Below are 23021 nucleotides of genomic sequence, written 5' to 3' on the forward strand. Positions count from 1 at the left end.
ACCATACAAATTTTGTCCTAAACAACATTTGGAGACTACTTGGGAATATATATGAAGAACTAGGCTATAGTGTCCCAAATTAAGTAAAGATTCTTTAGCTTCTTTAGAAGGAGAGAGTTTACTATAAAATAATAAAGTTAGAAGTTGAGATTTCTGAAAATTATCTATGCTCTGACCATTTCGGATACCTGGTCCCTACCTCTAACCTGGTCCAAACCCAAGCTAAACTTTGATAAGGAAGGGGAAATCAAGAGCAGGGTAACCCAGTGATACCAATACCCCACCCCCAATTCTTGAGTATAATCCAGGACAATGAAAGGCCTTTAATTTCTCCCATGTCTTAAAGCAGCAGTAGAGAAGACGCAGTTTCCATGGCCCCAAGTGGGTCAGGAATAATGTAATCTATTTAATGCTCTGGGAAGCACTTGGATATAGCACGGCAACTTGAAGAGGTTTTTCGATGGGAACAAAAACATGTATCTATAGCTTGGGAGAACCAGAAGGGCAAGGTCATCAGAATGTACTGTTCACTGTACTAATTAGTTGCTACAGACATCTAATTTGAATATCTGTGCCTATGCCATTTTGATTTTTAGATATTAAATATATTTTGATGATTAGCCCAAATTACTACAGAAGTCAACTGGATATATGGCAACACACACCAGATCTCATCCTCTCATATTTTACTCTATAAATTCCCTACACAGGTAAAAGAAAGAATGGAAAAGAGTTCTTAAATTGAGATTACATATTCATTACCTACAAGAATGGTAATCACAATATAGAATTTAAGTTCAGTTATAGAAAAGTAACATTACACTACCACGCACCTGACTATGTAGACTGAGTCATATATATAAATCGGTATATATAGATATAGACATACACACAAACACACACTCCCCAGAGTTTGTAGCAACATGTAGTAGCTTTTCATGTAGATTTTCTTTTTGTGACACTTATTAATATGAGACAGGTAATACTGAATCAGTACTTTGTTTATAATCTAAAACAAAATTCTCTTCCCCTTAGGAGAGATAAAATAACTTATCTGAGAGCAAAATAAATTCAAAATATAAATATAGAGAAGTAAGTGACAACAAAACCACTGAGCGCAATCAACTTGAAAATTCTAGAATTCTCCTGGTAAATATTATGTAGGTGTCAAGACTCCACAAGGATGTTGTTTGTTTTATACAAAGTTTCCACCAAAGTCATAGCCCTATTCTCAGAAGCATCTCAAACCTAATGAACTGCTCACTAGAGTAGAACTGCCTAAATATGATCTACTTAAAAATCAGCCATAATTAGTTTAAGTCAGAGAACATTGGCAAGCTGTCCACTGCCTCCGAGCTTGGCTGTCAGAACCATTTCAACTGAAACACATCACCAAAACAGGTACATATATCTCTTTGTCTACATCTGGTTGGTCCCTGATGCATACTTCTACTGTTTTTAATTTATTTTCTTACAGTTAAGCATTAGGGAAAGAAGTATAGGAACAAGCTGTAAAAGTTAAAATAGGAAAATATTTGGTGAGGTCGACATTTCAGGAGTACAGGCTGGTCAGGGGGCCATAGAAAGTTGCATTCATCAAACTTTCTAATTTCAAATTTGTTATTTACTTTACCCCAGAGGCCATACTGTAGGGCGCAGAGCTAGGAATACAATTTGTCTTTTGACTTTAAACCGAGGTTATTTCTACTGCACCAAACATCCTTTAATTATATTCTATAACATGGTATCCCGGAATGATTTGAGAAGCTCGATAGAATGGTGTCCTCACTCTGCCTGGTACACAGTTTTTCACCAAATGAACTGAGAATATGAGAACAGTGGGTAAGACTAACTCAGCTGAATGGCAGATCAGTAAACCTACAAATAACAATAAATGGACAGAGAAGAATAATTCGAATTATAGGAATTGAGAATCAAATACCACTCATACCTAGTTTCCCTTTCCATAGTATTCTTCCTTCATATAGATACATTTTCATATTTTTAATAGAGATGGTATATCAAGAGTCTTTTTCAAGATCTGACACACTTATCTCCTTCCAATCTTGTAATGAAAATCAGGGATTGATGTCAGTAGAGCACAGAAGCCACACTGATTTATACATATTATACATAAGATGATTTGTCCATCTTATTAATATTTTGAAGTGATCAGGACAAGATTTCTTACAAATAAGAAGAAAACCATAGCAATACATGAAGACCTTAACCAAAAAAAAAAAAAAAAATTCTGAAAATCTTGCAGGAGTGCCTTCCTTTAGTTCAAATGATGACGGAACTGCCTTAATTTCCACACCTTTAAGCTACCTGATGAAGTTGTGAGTGCAGATAAAGAAGCTGTGAAGGATATATTTTCCCCCTGGTTAAAAAAAAAAAGCGACTGATCAAAAAGGCTACCCTTTCTTTTTAATTTTGAAGAAGATTGCCTCTACTGGAAGCAAATGCTCTCAAGGTTGCACATTGAGTCAGGGTTTAAGGCTGCAGGGATCAACTGATTGCAGTTGGAGATTTAACTGATTAGTATTTTTATTACAATTGTTGTTGGTTTTATTGGTGCTCTACTTACTGGCATTGGTTTTGAATAGTTCCCCTTAATTCTATTTTTTTCATAAGCCTAGTTATTTTTCATGTACAATTTTGCAGAACATGTAGCTTTTCAGGAATACACATATCACAATAAAACAGAAAGACTAATGCCACAGTCGGGTTCTTGGAAAAGCAGACAATGAAACAGAGTATTTAGTGTACAGAATGTTTAGTGGAGAAGACCTTTAACAGTAACACTTGTGGAAGGAGAGCGAGAGAGAAGCTGGGCAGAGAGAGAAATCAGCTGTGATGTAGGCTGAACTGCCTCAGCGCATTATTGGACTGAAATGGCTGGGGCTTTATATACCACCTCTGATCAGTTATTGAATGTGGGTCACTCACTCTTATCACCATGAGTGTGACCTTGAATGAGGCAGTTCTCAGCAGCTGAAGCAATTCAAGAAAGTGCTGACAATTGGGGATTGTCTGCTGCTAATACCCTGAACTGCTAGGGCAAACAATTTTCATGTCCTTGAAGAAGAATCTGGATAACATCTTCATGTCCTCTATGTCTAGAATTATAAATAAAACTAGAGACTCTCAACCCCCAACCCTGTAATTAATCATTCTTAGGGTTTTGGTGTATATTCTTCCAGGTCTTTTTCTACGCATCAGTTTACTGTTTTCTCTGTGTCTGGTACAGGTATGTGAGAGTATTTATGGCATTATACCGTAGGTTTTGTTTGATAACTTTTTCATTCACCAATACGACTTAGAGGTCTATCTTCTGTGACTCTATTGGACTTAGCATCTCCCTAACAATAATCCATTTATGTGAGTATTGTTGAAGGAAATGCTATTTGCTAACCTATTAGAATAGTTACCTATTCTACCCTTCTTCCTTCCTCCTTATTTTATTTCCAGAGACAATGTGCTCAGATAAAATGATACATTTTCCAGGCCCTTGGAGCTAGGGTGACATGTGACACAGTGCTAGCCAACATAAAGAAGGTCACTATGTGTTGCTTCCAGTAAAGTTCTTCAACTGCTAGGGACTCAGTATTTTGCATATTCCCTTCTCATATCCCTTCCTTGCAGAACAAAGTCATGACACCCAAGGAGATGTGTCAGGAACCTCCTTGAGAACAGGTAAATGGAAGCAAGACTTAGGACAACAGAACAGAAAGATAGAAAGAGCCCAGGACGCTGATGATATTGTGTGTCTGCTGCGCCGGCCCTGAACAAACTACCTCCCAATTCTGCAGTGCGAGAAAAAAATAATCTACATTGGGCAAGACATTCTAAGTTGAGTTACCTATTATGTGCACCAGAAACCAACCCCTAACTAATGTAAGTATACCGTAGTTTACTTACCTATTCCAAATAGATAGACAATTGTTTTCAACTTTTCCTCTTCCAAACAAAGCTGCAATAAGCATCTGAGTATACGGCTCCTTGGCCATATGTGTGAATGTTTCTCTAGAGTAGATTCAGAATAGAGGCATTCCTGGCATGAACATGTTGTTTTACCCAGAGTGACTCTAGAGATAATAATATGTCCTCCTCGAGAAGTGATGAGAGCTTCTCTTTGCTTTCATCTTCCCTCAGTATTGATCTTGATATTATTATTTTGTATTTTTCCTAATCTGATGGCATTATTATTTTATTTTGCTTTTTTTCTGACTACTAGTGTGGCTAAACATCATTTCATGTGTTCGGTGGATAATTATGTTTTTGAACTTTGCACATTTTTTCATTTGATTGCTTTTCTTTTTCTTACAGATTTTTAGAATTTTTTTATTTGACATTTAACTTTCTCTTTAATATCACATTTAAATTTATGATATAAAATTAAATTTTGGAATTTTATCAATTATTTCCTTGAGTTTAACATTGGTTAATAATGCTTTAGAATTTGGTTTCTATGATAATTATAATTATGAAAGTAATTTCTTCAATAAAATTTTACTGCCTTGGACCAGTTGAAACAAACCAGATTGAATTAGGAGGAAAATTCAATTTATAAACAAATATAAACTGGTGACTATCAAATTGTATTAATAAACAAATGTTCGTTATGGTCCTTCACAATTAAAAAGACATTCAAAATTAACACTCTAATTGCTTAACTTCTAATAGATATTCTTGCATTGTTTTGAAAATATTTTATATTTTCTATATTCCAGAATTTCTCAAAATTTCTACAGGGCATTTTTGGGGAATTTTGCCTGAAAATTTATAATATTATTCAGTTTAGTTCAATGTAACAAAAAACATTTATTGAATGTATACTAAGTGAAATAGGTCATGACAAGATTTGCAACAATATGGATGGAACATGGGGGCATTATGCTGAGTGAAATAAATCAGACATAGAAAGACAAGTACCCTGTGATCTCACTATATGTGGAATCTAAAAAAGTCAAACTCATGGAAACAGAATAGAATGATAATTGCCAGGGGCAGGGGATTGGGGAAAATTGGACATGTTCAAAGGGTAAAAACCTCTTGCTATAAGATGAATAAATTCTGGGGATAATATATAGAATGGTGACTATAGTTAGTGTAACTTAACTATATGGTGACTATATTATATACTTGAAAGTCTTTAAGAGAGCAGATCTTAAATGTTCTCACCATATACCCACCCCACCTCCACACACAGAAATTGTAATTATGTGAACTGATAAAGGTGTTAATTCACTTTATTATGGTAATCACTTCACAATGTGTGTCGTTTTTACCTTGTATACCTTAAAATTACACAATGTTATATGTCCAAGACAATAAAACTGGGGAAAAGAAACCGTGGCAATGACACATAAAATAAAAAGTCAATTGCAAAAATATTGAAAGGATGCTTGTAATAATTATAATAGCGTTTATTGTGTACTTACAATATATACCCAAGCACAATGCTAAATTATTTACTTTCAGTAAGGAGAAAGTAGTTGTAAATCAGAAATTGTCAATCAAGATATATATTTATCTTTGACATAGAGTTGATCTTGAAATCCTCTGTATGAAATTCATGAATCAAATAATCAGAATATTTTATCAATTTCCTCTCTAAATCCCCAGAAAATTTCATTTTACTATATGCTTAGTAAATAATATTGGGTCATATAAGTTTGAAAGTGAACTTCGATTTAGCAAGGATTAAATCTTTCATAAATTTTGCAATTTTTAAGATTCTCTAGAGTACAGATTAATGTTCATTGTATCTAGGTCAATCATTTGGGCCTGCCAAATTAATCTTGAACTTGAGGTTCTGCTTTGTGGAGGCCAGGCAGTTGCAAGTGATCTCAGTTACTGCTGGGTATGGTTTGAGAGGGTCTTAGCCATAAATCTGCACCCATAAGATCCTTGAGTTTTCCAGCTCCATTAACCATCACAACCTTTCAACATGACTCTTAACTGTAACTTTCTTTTGGAGAGTACAGTGTGTTATGATCCAGAAGTATGAGATTTAGGATGAAAAGCATATACTGAAGGTTTGGTTTGGAGACTTAATGACCTAAGGTCTCAAAATTATCTGAGCTTTAATTTCTTAATCTATAAAGTAGAAATTGTAATAAAACCTTCCTCACATAGTTTCTATGAGGTTTAACTAGAGAACAGTGTGAAAGTTCTATATTAATTGGAACATTCTATACAAATGCTGTTATTTGTTGTTGCTGAATTAAATTGAGTTGAATCAATTCCCTTTCAAAGTATTTATTTTGCCTTGGTGGCAAAGAGAAGCATTGAGGTCTGTGTGTGCCTCTTTTATGGTGGCCCTTTGACAGTCATGAGAAGTCTTGTTAAAAGTATGATTATATCTATATCTACATTTACAAGTATATATTCATCAATGTATCTCTATATCTATATGGACACTAGCATATCTATGACCTATGCTGACACAGTAACTCAGAGAGATTTCTGTCCAGGGGAAAAGGTCAGGATAATGAACAATCCTTGGTACTGTGAGAACTTTGTCCCAAAGAGAAACTCAGTTTGATGAATGAGGACATATTATATAGAGAATTCCTTTTGCTAGGTTACAGGAAGGCTTAGCCCCTAGAAGTGGCTATAAACTCAAATGCCCAGGGTTAGGCAGATCATTTTGATTAGTGAAATTGCCTAGGCATATTAATAGAGAGTGGTGGAAGCTGTGACAAACTGAGAAGCACAATTTTTTGTCTAAAGGGGGCAGTTGCTGTCAATAGCTGCCCAATATTTCCACGGTCTTCTTACTTTTCGAGAGAAGATAAAAATCTAGAATTTATGAGATTTTTCCCCTCCAATTTTGAAATATACCATGGATATCATATATGATTGTATCTGGCTCATGAACTTCTTATTTGGGATTCATGGATTACAACCAATACAGGCAGAGAATTACTTCCTTGTCTTTTGCCTCTAGGGTCACAATTAAATCTTAGTCCTTTGGATTTTCACATCCCAATAGTGAAGCAAGGACTGTCTAGTAGGAGTCAGTAAATGGGCTGCCCATCAGCTGGATCAGTGGTAGCAATCTTGGCTGCACATTGAAATCATCTGAAGAGCTTTAAAAAATACTGTTGTCTGGGTCCCAGTGCCAGAGGTTCTGATTAACCTGTCCTGGGTTGCAACTTGGGCATGGAGTTTTTTAAAAAACTCCCAAGGAGATTCTAATACGTAGTTGTGATCATGGAAGTGATGAAGGGAAATTGAGAGCTTGCCCAATGCCTAGACCAGTGGTTATGACAATTAAATGCAAAGAAGAAGAAAGCAGATACCAGATATCACAACTTATTATAAGTAATTAAGAGTTTGAAATTGGTGTGGGGATAGACAAATAGAGCAATAAACTATTTTTAGACTCACAGAAAAGTTGCAAAAATAGTACAAAGAATTCCCTTATATCAGTTATCCAGTTACCCCTAATATTATCATCTTGTGATTGATTTTGAAAAGAAACTTTAAATTTGACATGTAAAATTGTTTCTGTTTTCTTTTAATATGTGGTGTCATTTTTTTATCCTATGACCTTGAAAACTTTTCTTTGTGTTTGCTTATCACAAATCAGCTGTATTTTCTATTTTGCAAATTTTTGCAATTTTTTTTTATCCTAATAATTTCTCAGTCTTTGGACTCTTCGTGGGTTTTTTTTTTTTTTTAATAAACTTGTCTGAAGTTTTATATTTTTGCTGTGTTAGTTTGTTGTCACACTTATACAAATGAATTCAACTTATTTTTCATTTAAATTTTGATCCAATAGTTTAGTTTAGATTTTTAAGAATTAGTTTTTAAGTATTCAAAAATCATATTTTTAGAACCATTTTGCTTTCTATGGTGATAAAGCATTGTATTCTTTGAGAATATATTTTGAATTCTGAAAAGATCCAGAAGTAATTTGTAGTCAAGTCATGGAGCCAGAATACAGATAAACAGATATCATTTTGATGAGAAAATGGACAAACCAAAAAACAGAATTGTCATACAGCTGTGATTATAATACAATGATAACATTATGATTTTTTCGTGTGATCAAGCCAATTTCAAATGCATTTTTTAAATGGCAGCATCAGTTGGATTATATGAGCTCCCATGAAAACTAATTTGAAGAATAATAAAAGAAATTATTTCCCCATTATGACTTTTGTGACAAAATAAAGTGTTCATGGAGTAGAAGATTCTGCAAGGAGAATAAAAAGAACTCTGTAAGCTCTGTCACTATTAGAGTCTACAATCACTGGCAAGTTTTATAACTTCTTTATTTGTTCAACAAATATTTGTTGAGGATTACTATGTGCCAGGCTCTGTTGTAAGTGCTGGAGATGTAAATCGCTTTGCCTTATGTAATTTGTGTTTTAATAGGGAGAGGCAAAGAATAAAGAAAATAAGCAATAACCTGGTAGGTTAGAAGATAGCTAATATTATGGAATTATGTCAAAAAAAATACATAAGGAGTGTAGGGTGAAGAAAACGGACATTAGCAATTTTAAATAGGTAGTCAGGGAAGGCCTCACTGAGAAGGTGACAATTAAGCAAAATCTTAAAGAAGGTGAGAGAAAAATGCATATTGATGACTGGGGAGAAACATCCCAGGCAGAGAGAATAGCAGGAAGGAAGTCTCAGAAGAGGGCTATGCTTGGTGTGTTTTTGGAAGAGAAAAGTAGAGTGAATGAGGGTGAGAGTAGCAGCAGAGAAGGTGAGAAGCGGAGAGGAGAAGGGCAGATATCTAAAGGCCTGAAGGCCACTCTAACAATTTTGCTTCATCTCAAGTGAGAATAGAAGCCACATGAGAGTGACGTAAGCATCCTTATACTTTAGGTGGATCACTCTGGCTGCTCTATTGAGAATAGTTTGTGGAAGGGCAAGAGTGGAAGCAGAAAGACTATTAGGAGGTTGCTATGATAATGCAGATGAGAAATAATGGCAGCCTAAAGCAGGCTGGTAGTGTGGTAACTTGGTAGAGAAAGAGGTTATTTTCTGGTTATATTTTTACTTAATATTCTTTCATATATTTATCTAAATAAGATATATTAAATGATGATTATAATATATGAATTATCTTAATGGATCATTATTAGTTTTGGTATTACATTTCTTAATATTCTCATTAAAAGTATAAAATGTTACAGAAATGTAAAGTTTATGATCAAAAGGAGTGAATATATGTGCTGAAGCATATGACCAGGTATGCAGTCTAATTATAGGACTTTTGCCTGAAAGTAGATGAGGACTCATTGTCATTTTAAGAGCATGGGGAAAAATTTAGAGGTCTTTATAACTGATAGCTTGACCACCTGTTCTCCGTTGGCAGTTTAAAAGTTTTGCCTATTTAAAAATAATGGTTTATAGATGATGTGTTCTCAGACTTCATTAGAAGGGCCAATTAATTATAGCTTGAGAACCAAGAAATCAGAATGTCTGGGACAACTATATAGTCTTCTTATGGGCCAGAATGGGAACTATTCCCTAAGCAGTAACCTTAGCTCCATGTTTCTGAGACCTTAAAAATTCTACAAGTTAGAACAACAAACACGTATTAAGTACATAATATGCCAGGGACTCTGCTAGGTGCTTGCATATGTTTATCACATGTCAGCTTCATAACAACTCTATGATGTTTTTAAAAAATTTTTTCACTTATAGTTAACCCAATATTATATTATTTTCAGGTGTACAACATAGCGATTAGACATTTATATACCTTATGAAGCGATCACCCTGATAAGTCTAGTAGTACCCACTTGGCACCATACATAGTTATTATAAGATTATTGACTATATTCCCCCAAGCTATAATCTACATCCCCATGACTATTTTTGTAACTGGTAATTTGTACTTCTTAATCTCTTTCACCTTTTCACCCTTCCCTCTAACCTCCTTTCCCTTTGGTGACCATCAATTTGTTCTCTGTATCTATGAGTTTCTGTTTTGTTTGTTCATTTATTTTGTTTATTAGATTCTACATACAAGAAAAATTACATAGCATTTGTCTTTCTCTGTCTGATTTATTTCACTTAGTGTAATACCCTTTAGTTCCATCCACATTGTCACAAAGATTTCATTCTTTTTATGGCTGAGTAATATTCCATTGTATATACGTACCATCTCTTCATTCATTTGTATACTGATGGACACTTAGATTGCTTCCATATCTTGGCTATTGTAAATAATGTTACAATGAACATAGGGGTGCATATATATCTTTTCAATTTAGTGTTTTGGATTTCTTCAGATAAATACCCAGAAGTGAAATTGCTGGGTCACATAGTAGTTTACTTTTTAATTATTTGAGGAATCTTCAGGTGATTTTCCTCTATGAAGTATTTTTAATCTTATTTCATTGGTATGGAAACTCAGGCTTACAAAAGTAAAATGACTTATCGCAGGTAATATAGTTAGTGAGTTTTGAAGGCAGGATTTAAATTAGTCTGCACACATGCCTATCACTAGCCTATCATTCCATACATGATGAAGAATGAGGGGTAGGGACAAAACTAACAATGGGAGACATAGAGCCTATAGGTAGCAACCTGAAACCCATTGACCACGAGAGTCTTCGTGCAATTTGTGTCAAATACAATTTTTCTTAAATTTTCTCTCCAAACAAACAACCTTTTTGAGGCACTGAAGTATCATTTCCGGCATTGTGAAAGTCTTATGGAATAATAGCATACTAGAAGTGGATGGAACTTCATAGGTTTGTCCCCTCCCTTGACAGCTGAAGAGACCAAGATTCAGAGGGGTAAAGTGGCTCGTTGAAGGTCACCAGAATCCAGATCTGGGTCTCAGTTCAGTGCTCTTTCTGCCAAGCAATTCTGCATCCCTAAATGTTTATCTCAATATTATTAGACATCCTACTGACAAAAACTGTTATTCCTTGGGTTTAATTTGAATGTACAATTTTGCATACCTACAGCTATCCCCAGAAACAAACTCTGACTATTGAAAAAAACGATTCCCTGTCCATGCCATTTTAATGATTTAGATTTCTTCAACAAGCATAAGACCCTAGCTTGATTTTAAATGTCAGGACTTTCTGTATTTCATTTTCATTTTTAAAGGTTATTTTAATATAAATAGGGGGCAGGGTAGTAGGAGAAGAGCAAGCAGATTCTTTCTGGCACTCCTCTTGTTTCATTAATGCACAAACCCTTCATTTAGGCCTCTTCATTTGCCTCTCGGCCACGTATTTGAATTTAAACAAACCATATTTTCTCATTTATTTCCCCATTACATTTATGCCAACACATTTCAGAAAGAGAAATGAAGGAAATATTTGCCCCACCTAAACCATTCTCCTGCCCCCACAGACTACTCTTCTGCTTTTAACAGCAGTTTTCTGTCAGTAAACACTTTACTGGGTGGAATGTTTTTTGTGCCAGAAAGAACCGATGCTTATTGAAGGAGCAGCTGGTCACCTGCCACTGACTTGAGGATAAAGAAGAGAAATTGTATTAGAGCTCATTCTCATCCTAGAGCAGTTGCCACTAATCTCTCTTCCCATTTACCTTTTATTCTTTCTCAATATTTTGGACCAAAGAACCAGGCCATCTTCCTAGTGTATCTTCAACTCTATATACATAGATGTGAGTAATGATTTTAGTGTTTTTTAGGAGAGGGGGTCATTTTCATAAGGTAAAATTTATTAGACTCTTTAATACTTTCCCTTTCATCTCTCTTTTTAAAACAGTATCTTTCCATCAAAGCATCAAGGAATTATAGGGAAAAAAATATGTTGGAGCATCTAGGCTCTTGTTAGATAGTTATAATTCTAAGTGGACCAATGCTCTTTGGTAAATGAGAACGACAGCCTCAGAAATTAAAGTTTTTGAGGTTCTTCACACACTAGGCCTTTCTTGTCATGGAATCCCTTAATTGAAATTTAACTATGAAACTATTAGGGGGGAAACACATGGAATTCTCATTAAATACAAAAAAACTGCAAAATTTTTTTAAAAAATCACCGGGCAAGAGGCTCTGCAAAGAGCTTATCATTTGAAAGGGGAAAATTTTTACTTAAATAAACATCCAGTTCATTAAGTAACTTGACTTTATATGCAGACTGGGACTATTTCCTTTGACTAGGCTCATGATGCTAAGTTGCAGAGAAGAGCATGAAGAAGGAATGTAACTTTGGGGAGATGTGATGTTAAGAGCTGGAGACCTGAGGAAAGAAATGTGGTTCTGCTTTTCCAGCCTCTTCTTTTTTTTCTATCTCATCTAACCATAAATTAATCTAAATTCTTTTGCACCTAATGTCAGACTCATTTTCTTAGCACCACCCTCAGCAAAACCATAAAGTAGATATTATTTTATGATCTGTTTTCTTATACAAACAACTAATGTCTTCATAATTCTTTGTGCCCAACAACCCATTTTCCTAAGTCGCTGACAAGGGTGTGTCTGCTTGACTCTCTTACAGCTAAGATCAAACTATTCTTTGGACAGGGGAGGGTTCATGAGCCCTGGGGTTCACCTGGGAGGAGGTAGACTAGGAGCGGGCATTGGGTACAGTGGGGGGAACACGAAATCAATCGTCACTTCTAGTTCAGTGCTATAAACTGTACTGATGTTTTCCTTTTCACTTCTACTCAGAAGCTCAGAGTCCAATGGGTAGCTCATCTTTGGCAAATGAGTAGAACTTCATGTCATTATAGCTGCAATGATTTTTCTCATGTTACTCTACTTGTGATCATTTTATTTTAACACATTTTATATTATATGGTATATTCTTTGTGAATCTCCTCAAAATCTTTTGGAAAACCCCAGAATTATCTACCTCCATCTATATTACATCTGTATCTTCATCTATATATTCATCTACAACTTCTCTACCTCCTTTTATACTTCATTTCTAGTGCCATGTGTGTCTCATCTATACCTCTATCTATGCCTTTATCCACATCTATAATTATGAGTGAGACAGGATAGTCCAACTCTGTCTTTATAATTTCAGTTGTGTGTTTTAAACCTACATTTGAATATGAAAGGATAATTAGAAAGCTTTTAACATAAAGGCAGCTCCCATCTGCTCTTCAACCTCCACTGTGTTTCATGAGAAAGCCTCACATTGAAAGATGTACTAATAGGCCTGTGATATAGAACCCCAAACTTAAAAAGTTCTAAACCATCAAGATATCCCATTCATCATTTTATTTTTTGGAAAGGATATAAAAAATGAAATGTCAGAGCTATAATGTCAGGACCGTTTAAAATGTCAAGTGCTTGTTGTTGCATAGCCTGGCTGTCTGCTGTTCTGATCAAACCTCCAACTGGCATAATAATTGCACATGATGCATTGCATTTTCATTCACAACTGGACCCAGATTTATAACAAATCAGATAGAAGCATTCTCATTGCCCGGCCTGGAATTTTCTTCTTTTACTCCATAGCTTAAGACTTTGCCTTTGGAACAGAACATTATTACTGATTCAAGATAGCATTTGGGGAAAGAAATAAGAAAGAAAGGTAGAAGAAAAGTTTCTCAATAGACCAGAACTCAATCATTTATAATATATAGATGCAACAAGAGTCAAAATACAGTAAACACATTTACTGAATTCATGTTTCATCTAAGAATGCTAAACTGTGGGGAAAGTTGCCCAAATAATCTAATTCTATTTCAAGATGCAGACTAATTTAGGTCTGCAAGGAAACATACGTGTGAGCTCTATTTTGAACTGATAGATGTGCAGACAGTCCTTCAGTTTAATCACCATGTTCTAATCTGCACAGAGAACACTAATGCGTAAACAGAAAAGCAACAAAGCTTCTGTTTTGTATCTTTATGGAAGTCTCTGTGGAACTTAAGCTGAATGATGTATTCATAAACTGATACCAATTTTAATAAAAACCTGAAATCAATAGTGTGTACATGGGGAAAATTTAATTTCTTCTCAACTAAAAACTGGAAAAAGCATTCTCAAAGCCACTTCATTTTCACCTTCCCTAGAGCAGCCTTGTCAGGTGATTTGGAGGAAGCCGCCTCCTGTGTCTGGCTGCTTCCCATTGCGAATCAGTTTTAGTACACTGGAAAAGTCAAAGCTCTTGGAAACAATCTTCAGAAGATCCTGATCTTTTTTCGTGCCATCGATAAATTCTTCTAAAGTCAATTCTCCTAGAAAATAATAAATGAACAATTAACTGAGAGGCTTTGTTCATACCACTCACCGGCATATATAATATATTCTGATATTCTTTCATTTCAACCAGACTCTTTGAATATTCATGATTCAAATAGAAAAGCATTAAATGTTAGGGTTGCTAGTGAAAATAAAGATGATGAATACAATTTATTTTTTATGTTGAGTTGAGAATGTCAGGTAATGCACCTGGGTTCACATATACATTCACATACCTACACAGTATGGATTATTTGACTTTTGATCTTAAAGATATAACCAAATCAGAGGAGTGTAAAGATGGCCGTTTTTTTAAGATCAGGAGGAAAATGATTGCTTGCAAGGCCGTTTTTAATATTCTTCTCCCTGAGGAAAAAATTCCAGACTGTCCAAAGCTGTGAAGAAGATTAAACATTTATTCATTCCACATATAATTAATGGTCATTAGTTCTCCTCTCTTTTTCTGATTTTTGATTCCTAATTTTATCACTTTGTCTTAAGCCTTAAGACTATGCTGGCCAGTCCAGTGCTATAAAACACCTTATACCTATGTATACTGGCTGCCATGTTTTTCCACTACTTTTATCCTACAAAGCAACTTTTTAACATTGGTGGGTACAGTGGATGGAGTGGGGTTCTCTGTTGACTTAAATAATTTGTATTGTAATTATCAGTGTATTCAAGTTGAGGGGTACAGATGCAATTGCTGATCTGAAAGAGATTATACTGAATAGGGTTTGTGGCCGGGTGGAAGGCCAAAGACAAGTCAAGTACATTCAGGAACTAGAGAATGTGCACCTAGGGCAGAAACTGAAATCAAGTGTTATACTGTACTTGTACAGCATAACTTGTACTTGTACTTGTACTTTTTAATGGATAAAGACAAATGTCTAAAATGCCACCATAGTGATTCAAATATAAATAAGCATATTGTTTTCACTGGCAAAATACTAAAATACAGTTTTTAGAGTAATCTTTACTCCTTATGTTTTTGTGTTAAAGAAATCTGTGCAAAACACCCAACTAATAGCAGGTAGGAATAGAATTCCCTATGTCTCCCAGGAAAAATGCAATTCTACAACTATGGAAAAAACAAAGTGATATACAGAAAACTGAAAATGAAAAGGAGTGGTAAGCATGTGTACGGGTCACACAGACACAGATATAGTGGGGCAAGGGGACCATAAATAACAAAAAGATAATTGTTCTTTGCAAAGGGAAATCACAGCTGCTAAATTTTCAACCCAAAAGATTTTTCAAATTTCTAGGGGCTCAGAATGACTGAAAGAGAAGTAGAAGTGGAGTTGGGAGATCTGAAGTTGGTTTTGACCACTAAGTTGTAACACTTCTCCATTATCGCTGCTGGCCGTGAAAGAAGCTGTATCTGCAGGCGCTGGATATAGTTGCCATGTTGATGGAAAAGCAATGCAGTTTACTGACGTGGAAAAGAGAGAAAGGAGGGAAATATTTTTAATTGAGTTATAATTGACATATAACATTTATTATAAGTTTAAGGCGTAGAACATAATGATTTGATATATATCTATATGAAACATTACCACGATAAGTTTAGTTAACATCCATTACCTCGCAGTCAACAATTCTTCTTCTTACGATAAGATCTATGCTCTTCTCAGTTTAAAAGATGAGAATCTTCACTGTTGTTTTTTCACTTTCTTCAAAATACCTCGAACTACACATAATTTTTAATTTAATTTTTTCATAGTACCTAACCAGTTGCCATAAAATTTTTTCTCTTTTCCAAATTAAGCCAAATTTTACCTATAGTAACTTACAATGTTTATTATTTATGTCTAAAGTATTTATTTTGAAATTTTCCTCACTCTCTTCCCTGTAGCACTTAGCATTTATTCACTTATTTATCAAAGATTTATTAAACCCTAGTGTAATTGCCATTTTCTTCACCACACTGCTACCGCGGGTACAGCTGACTACAGGGCTGTGAATGTGGGAGGTGCTGAGAAAACACAGACAAGTGAATCGCTTTCCTTTATCTGATATTCTTAAACATTGCTTCCTAATTCTTTTCAATTGGCCTGTGGATTCAGGCTCAAAGAAATTAAAAAGTTGGTTTCTGAATCTCCCTACAAAGGATCACCTGCGCATATCCAAAAGTTTTCCGTGAAAAAATTCTACGAGCAAAGAGCCAGAGCCGGTGATTGAGCTGCAGATCACAGGACTCAGAGGACGTGAAATGATTTTTGGGTTTTCATTATTTTGTTTTATATTTAAAGACACATTTCGATTTTTGTAGGGCATAATTCAGAAATTACACAATTTTATTTTTTATATGTTGAAATATACAGATACACATAATTTACCAATAGTATTTAGCATTGTTTGTTGTGTTGGTAGACACGTTCTCTACTCCTGGAGGTCAGAGTTACGGGTGTTCTTCCATCACTCACCACCAATTTCAGCAGTTTCATGGACAGCTATCCATGAACTTTTTTTTAATCCTGTTTTTGCAATCTGGCTATCTTGTTGATATTCCTGAATCATGATTTCTTCTCCTTAACATCTTAAGTATCCTTTATAACAAAACGAAAAATCACCACTCCTTACTTCCCTCAAAAAAAACCAAAATGCCAAATTTTACTGTGTATGCCCACATTAGCATATTCGCTCTATAGGTTTCTTTCTTTCTTTCTTTCTTTTTTTTTTTTAAAGAAACCAGCCTGTGTAAAGAAAAAAATATTTTCCAATTTTTTCTAATTCTTTTAAATAAGAATTTTATGAAATATTGTGGCAAGACTGGGAAATTAGCAAAGATGGGAATGAGGGTCTCAGGAGACGAGAATGACCAGATTTTCAAAGGAGGATGCTGAAGAAGATTTTCAAGGAGACAAATTTGTATTCCTTAGCAAGGTGGCACTAGAGGCGTTTAGCAGCATTTTATAGCAGTTTTAGTGCAGCAGTTTCTTTTCTTATATGTGGAAACTCGATTCCTTCTTATCTCCTGATAGTTCCCAGTTTCCCAGTTTGGTTCACTGTGGCTTTTGTGGCTTTCCGGAATGTTCCAGTCTAAAATACTTCTTTCTGGTTATTCACTCAGTGTCTTCTTTTATGTTTTGTCTCTGTTTTCTTTCATTCTAAATATCTGCTCAATAAACATCCTCTTTCATTTCCCCTTTGGCCTCTTGTCTCTTTCCACTTTTGTGATTTATCGTTATGAGCCACTTAAGTCTTCTTCGTCTCCATGTTATTTGGCACTATGTTAAACTTGCCTGGGCACTTTCGGCACTTAATGTTGTGAACGGCATCTATAAATCTTCCTAAATCATGTCAAGAACGACTCCTGAGCATCTCATAGTGGAATGTGAATAGCTATTCTGTCTGTAGGAAGTCTGCAGAATTCCATGCTCAATCAATTATCCTGACTTGTCTCGCTGTCCTCTCCGTTTTCATTCTTCAATAATATTGAATGTTGAGCTTCAATTTTCTGTCTTTGTGCTTCTCTTCCAGCTCTCCTTCCTGGATGCTTTCATGCATAATATAAGAATAAAACTAACTTGTTGAATTATAACAATAATATATGCTCAGGGTATAATTCAACTATAGAAAGATGTCATGAAAAAAAGAATCCCCCTTTAATCTCTTTCTGGACTCTCAGTTTCACTTTCCATTGCTAATCAGTCCATGTTTATATTTTTATGAAATTTACAATGCATATGCATACATATGTTAGTTTCCAAAATAGCCTCCTAGATGTCTTTCTTCCTACCAGTAGTATTGAATACCGTGCTTTTTTTCTTCTTTATTTCTTCCTTTGCTTTCCATATGACATCTTATCAGACACTCATTCATTACAATTATTTATAGAGTACCTACTATGTGCCAGGAAGGATGAGAGCACAGGAAATACCAAAATACGTAAAATAGAAATAGTTCTTGTCCTCATAGAGCTTATAGCTCTTCATCTTTTTATTTTCTAATTATTAATTCTATATCTCTTTTTCTATTAATCTAACTTTGATTTGCTAGCTACCATGATAATTATGTACAGAAGACTTCATAGCAGTTGTGTATTTTTTTGCACCATTAGATTTGATGTTGGCCATTGTTTTGCAAAAAACAAAATGCAGTCAAATTGGGGTTTTCACATATGTTCCTGAAGTTTTCTTGGTTATATCTCAGTGTGTTGTGATCTTCTTTATCTTTGGTTTCAATATTCACTGGATTATCAGATACCAATGATGTGTTTGCTTTTCATTTTGAGAAATCAAAAATTATATATGTTGGCACATAGTCAACATGATTCTGGCATATTTAATTTCTACTAACACTGATGTTTTGATAACAATGATAATAAAAATTTTAAAATCATATATGAGGTCTATATACTTAGGCTTATACAAATAAGAAGAGATATTCTCCTCTGTGGTGCTTTCTCTTTATATGTGAATGAAATACTTTATTCTCCTCTGTCAAATACTGGCAAAATCCTTTTACACTTATGCAAATATCAACCTTCTACGTCTTCATTACTTTCTCTTTCTTGTCCTCTGGTGCACTGAGTTATCTTTGTCCAACAGTACAAATTTAGTATCTCCTCTTTTTAAAATTTTATTAAATTTATTGGGGTAATGTTGGTTAATAAGATTATATAAATTTCAAGTGTACAATTCTATAATACATCATTGTATTATACTGTATATTGCATTCTGCATTTACCACCCAAAGTCAGTTTCCTTCTGTCACCATATATTTGACCCCCTTTACAAATTTCTACCTTCTACCTTCTACATGGAATGACTCAACTGTCTCTTGACGAGATGGTATATCAACCTGCAATAATTTCCATATAAAAGCAAATTCTATGTTTTAGCTCTGCATATGCATTTTCCAAGAAACAGTGGTTTATTGTTATTTCAAAATGCAGCTAGTTTATTTGATATGTTCATTTTGTAAAATCAGTGAGATTTTTTATATATGTGTATATATATATATATATATCTTTAAATACAAGTTTTATCAGAGCAAATAATTTGTGTGATTAGTTCTATAAGCTATTCCAGAAAACATAATGCATTTTCTCTCTTTAGACATATTCTTCTAGGTCAAAGAGCCTATTTTCCTAACTGCAGGTCACCGCAGTGATCACCTGAGCACAACACCTCACTCCCCCAGATCTATATCCATTTTCAACCCAGCTGTTTCTATTTCTAGGCCTCTTCCAACCATATTCCCCTTTGGTTGCTTATGTTGTGTTCTTAAGGAATCTGCTTAAATAGTAAACAAAGCGTCCTGAATTATTTTCTTGCTTTCTGGGACACATTGTCTGTCCCCTTAAACTAATAGAAACTAAGCCTCTTTTTAAAGATAGCACAATCCTCATACTTCTCCATGAAAGGTCGCCTTTTTTATTCCCCTATTCTCAGCACCAGAAGCAGGATCTATAGATATTTTAAAGCATACTTGACCTGCCTGTTTGAAATTCACTGTATACTAAGTCTTAAACATTTGTGATGTCCCATCTATTTCCAGAATACTCATCTTTTGATCAATGATTTCAGCCCCCTGGCTGAATTGGTTTATTCTTTCTACTTTACTCCTGCAGCATCTCTAAGATTAAAAATTGAAACGAAGTGGAAGAAAACTTACAGCATTTTTCCTGTTTGATGATTGCCATTTTTGGTTGCATCTTGGTGTGTTGCGACCTTTATCTTTGGTTTCAACATTCACTGGATCATCAGACTCTAATTAAGGTTTCATTAGACTCATAAAACCTTCTATTCTCCATTTTTCTGGACCTTTTCTGGCTTAACTTGTCTTCCTTATCAACACTGGTTAGTCTGAACCTGTTCTTTGCAAGCTTCCACATAAACTGACTTATTTTAATTTTGATCCACATAGACCAAAACATGAGTGATTACACCAAATGGCTTTGATATTGGTAAAGTTGCTTTTCTAAAACTTATACTCTCATCCAGTTAGTTGGCTCGTTCATAATGGCGATTTAATTTGACCTCTCTCCCAGCCTCCTTGTCATCCCATCATGCCAGACTGAGCCTCCGCTTTCAACTAGTGCAAACTGCCACACTCAACTTAGGTCTCTATTGCTCTCTAGTGTTCACTATAAGAAGTGACTCATTGTAGGCAGGGAGATTCTGTGGTAAAAGTTACCGTGGAATGATGACTCCATAGTTGGAGTCCCAATGCCTCATATCCATTCTTTTTCAAAAATCTCTTATTAATATTACACAATTCCAAACTTTTTACACAATTCCAAACTTTCAATTTTTCAAGAACCATTCCTAGATATGCTGCCTCAGTCTCAAATCAATATGCTCACCTACCAGTTTACTGAGATTAAAGCCATTGGTATAAATACTCCCCCTTTTTTGAAATATCTGTGTTTTCCCTTTCCACTCCATCTTTGAAGAAGAAGCACACTTTCTTTGATCCGGAGAGGAAACCAGATTTTAGGGTAGAAAGGAAAAACAAAGAAATGAGCAGAAAGAGTAAAAATGTAGAAAAGGTAGAAAGAGCAGAAATGGAGACAAGTATGGACAACACTTTCCAGAATTGTGTAATCAAAGGGAAAGAAAAAAATCTGATAGGAGAAGATAGCATAATTGAAGGAAGGATTTCTTCACTAGGGAAAACCAACGGTTATTCATAAGTTGATGAGAAACCTCTAGTAGAAAGGAAATAATAACCATAAAATGTCCTAGAGCAAACAGCAGAGGATCCTTCATCTCAGCTTCTCTTACTTTCCTTTTTCTGTTATCTCCCTTTACTCTTCCTCATATATCTCAAAGTGCAAGCATCATGTGTTGAATATAAACACGGTCAATGAATATTTACTCAATTGCGTGGCATTAACTGGAAAACACTGAGCTGGTGAAACTATGAAGCTGAAATGATGCCACAGCTAGGGTTCAGTTGAAATTTCATGCTTTTATCTAAATGGCACTCCCCCCACCACAACTACCATCTAGTTTGTAAGAAAAGTGAGCCTGAGGAGAGTAGCTGCCTTACCATCATGGTTTATATCAATCTTATGAAACACCAAGCTGGTGAATTCTTCAGGACTCAGAGTTTGCTGGCCATTGAGAGTTTGTACAGTCTGCAAAGAGAAATTAAATCAGAGAGTTCAATTTTGCTGCAAGTAAATACATTTTTGTGACATTTCTACCCCAATGTGACAGAATTTTGTGATGTGTTCATGTCAGTTTTGCTATCCAACATGTTATAGTTGTAAAAAAATAAATAAAAAGATTGTATGTCAGTTCTGAGTAATGGGGCTTGGAAATTAAATTAACTGAATACAGTCTGAGGTTTAATCCATTCAACATATTAGGTCACAGAAGATACTAAGAGCCCGCTGGACAAACAGTGGTAGTGGTCACTGTCATAAGAATTTCAGACTCAAAACAGACAATGTTTTCAATTTTAGACCAATTATCTTTGATCTTATGGATGAATTAAAAACTACGTTCTGTAAGCAACCAATGCTTTCTCTCTGGGTTCTGACATGGGCACCTCTGGTTCTTTTTACCCTTTTGCAGAATGATCTGCTAGAAAGACAAGAATGTATGCCTCGGAAAGACATCGAACTTCTCTCACACCCTGCTGGCATCTTTTCATTGTATAAGCTGTCAGGTGACCCAGGGAAAATTACATTTTCAGATTTTCTAGAGGGAAGATTTCACTACTGTCTTCCCTCCGCCCTGTGATTAAATTAAATGACCCATATTTGACATAGAAACTTAACAATAAAATGAAAGAGACACAGAGAAAGAATTAGTCACCTGGGAATTTGAATATATCTATCTTGATTGAATATCAAAGAATCTTTAGAAAAACTGCTGGCAACATATTTCAATTAGAGGGCATGATCTTAAATATGACTATCTCTATTGCTGCTTCCCAAGCATTACTAATTCTGAATCCATTACATTTATTAGATGAAAATGTTAGAGTTTCTCAATGTCTTGGCAGAGGCCCCAAAGCCTAGAAAATTTGGCTAGGCAGCTAGTATTCTCACATTCTAAAGTGATACTAGACCGTATGTATAAGTCATAATAAACAATTATGAAATTTCTAGGATTTGTCCATTAGCCATCTCCTGGTAATATAAGTATGAGTGAAGGATTGAGTAAAAAGTTGATGAGGCTTAAAAAGGGGTAATATTTTTGGAGGACGTTGTCAGTGTGTCCTATGTCTTCCTGCTTCTTCTTATAGGAGAAGCATGGTGGGGAGATGGGCAAGGAGGTGAGGTTTATTTCCTTGTTTCCTTCCTCATTTATCATATGCTCTTTCTCCTGAATTTTGCTAAGACCTTCTCTGACCACTTTCTAAGTGGGAGCAGGAAGGGGTAGGAGAGAAAAGGGAAGCAAGAGAGCTCTGACTTGGCAGATACTGTCGTGGTTATCAAGTTTCATGGCTCTCTGGATGGCAGATGCTTAAAGTCCACTCTTTTTCTGAGGACAGCACCCCCCGCCCCATCTCCTTTTCATTATTGAGACTCTCTCTCCTGCAATTCTCTAAACATAAATCATGCATTTTGATTTCGCCTTATCCTTTGAGGCTCCATATTTGGGTTTCTCACAATTGACATTTTGGATCATACAATTCTTTCTTGTTTAGAATTATCTCGTGCACTGTTGAATGTTTAGCAGCAACCCTAGTCTCTAAACAGCAGATAGTGCTAGCACCACATCCTCCCCAACTTCCCGGACATTGTCAAGTGTCCCCAGGGGGAAGAGGAGAACAAAATTGCTCCTGGTTGAGAACCATTCTCTAGCTCCATCTTCAGCTTTCTTCTTCTAAGGTTCCTTTACTTCTCCAAGTAGTTCAGCTTGGACAAGATCCAAGATGACTCTATGACAGCTTCTTCTCA

The 23021-nt window shown here is 35.2% G+C and overlaps 1 protein-coding gene across 1 annotated transcript in view; it reads right to left on the reverse strand.

Moving 5' to 3' along the window:
• Positions 1-13835: 13835 nt before the first annotated feature.
• The window catches only part of GUCA1C (guanylate cyclase activator 1C), a 29246-nt gene continuing 20060 nt past the window's right edge, over positions 13836-23021 (reverse strand). Inside the window, exons 3-4 of the mRNA XM_039856862.1 lie at positions 21118-21245; positions 13836-14148 (exon numbers count right to left, since the gene is read on the reverse strand). Coding sequence (XP_039712796.1) covers positions 14070-14148; positions 21118-21245 — 207 coding nt within the window. The 3' untranslated portion in view covers positions 13836-14069. The remainder of the gene's footprint in view (positions 14149-21117; positions 21246-23021) is intronic.

The sequence above is a fragment of the Pteropus medius genome, unplaced genomic scaffold (assembly GCF_902729225.1).
Source record: "Pteropus medius unplaced genomic scaffold, Ma_sr-lr_union100, whole genome shotgun sequence".
Lineage (NCBI taxonomy): Eukaryota > Metazoa > Chordata > Mammalia > Chiroptera > Pteropodidae > Pteropus > Pteropus medius.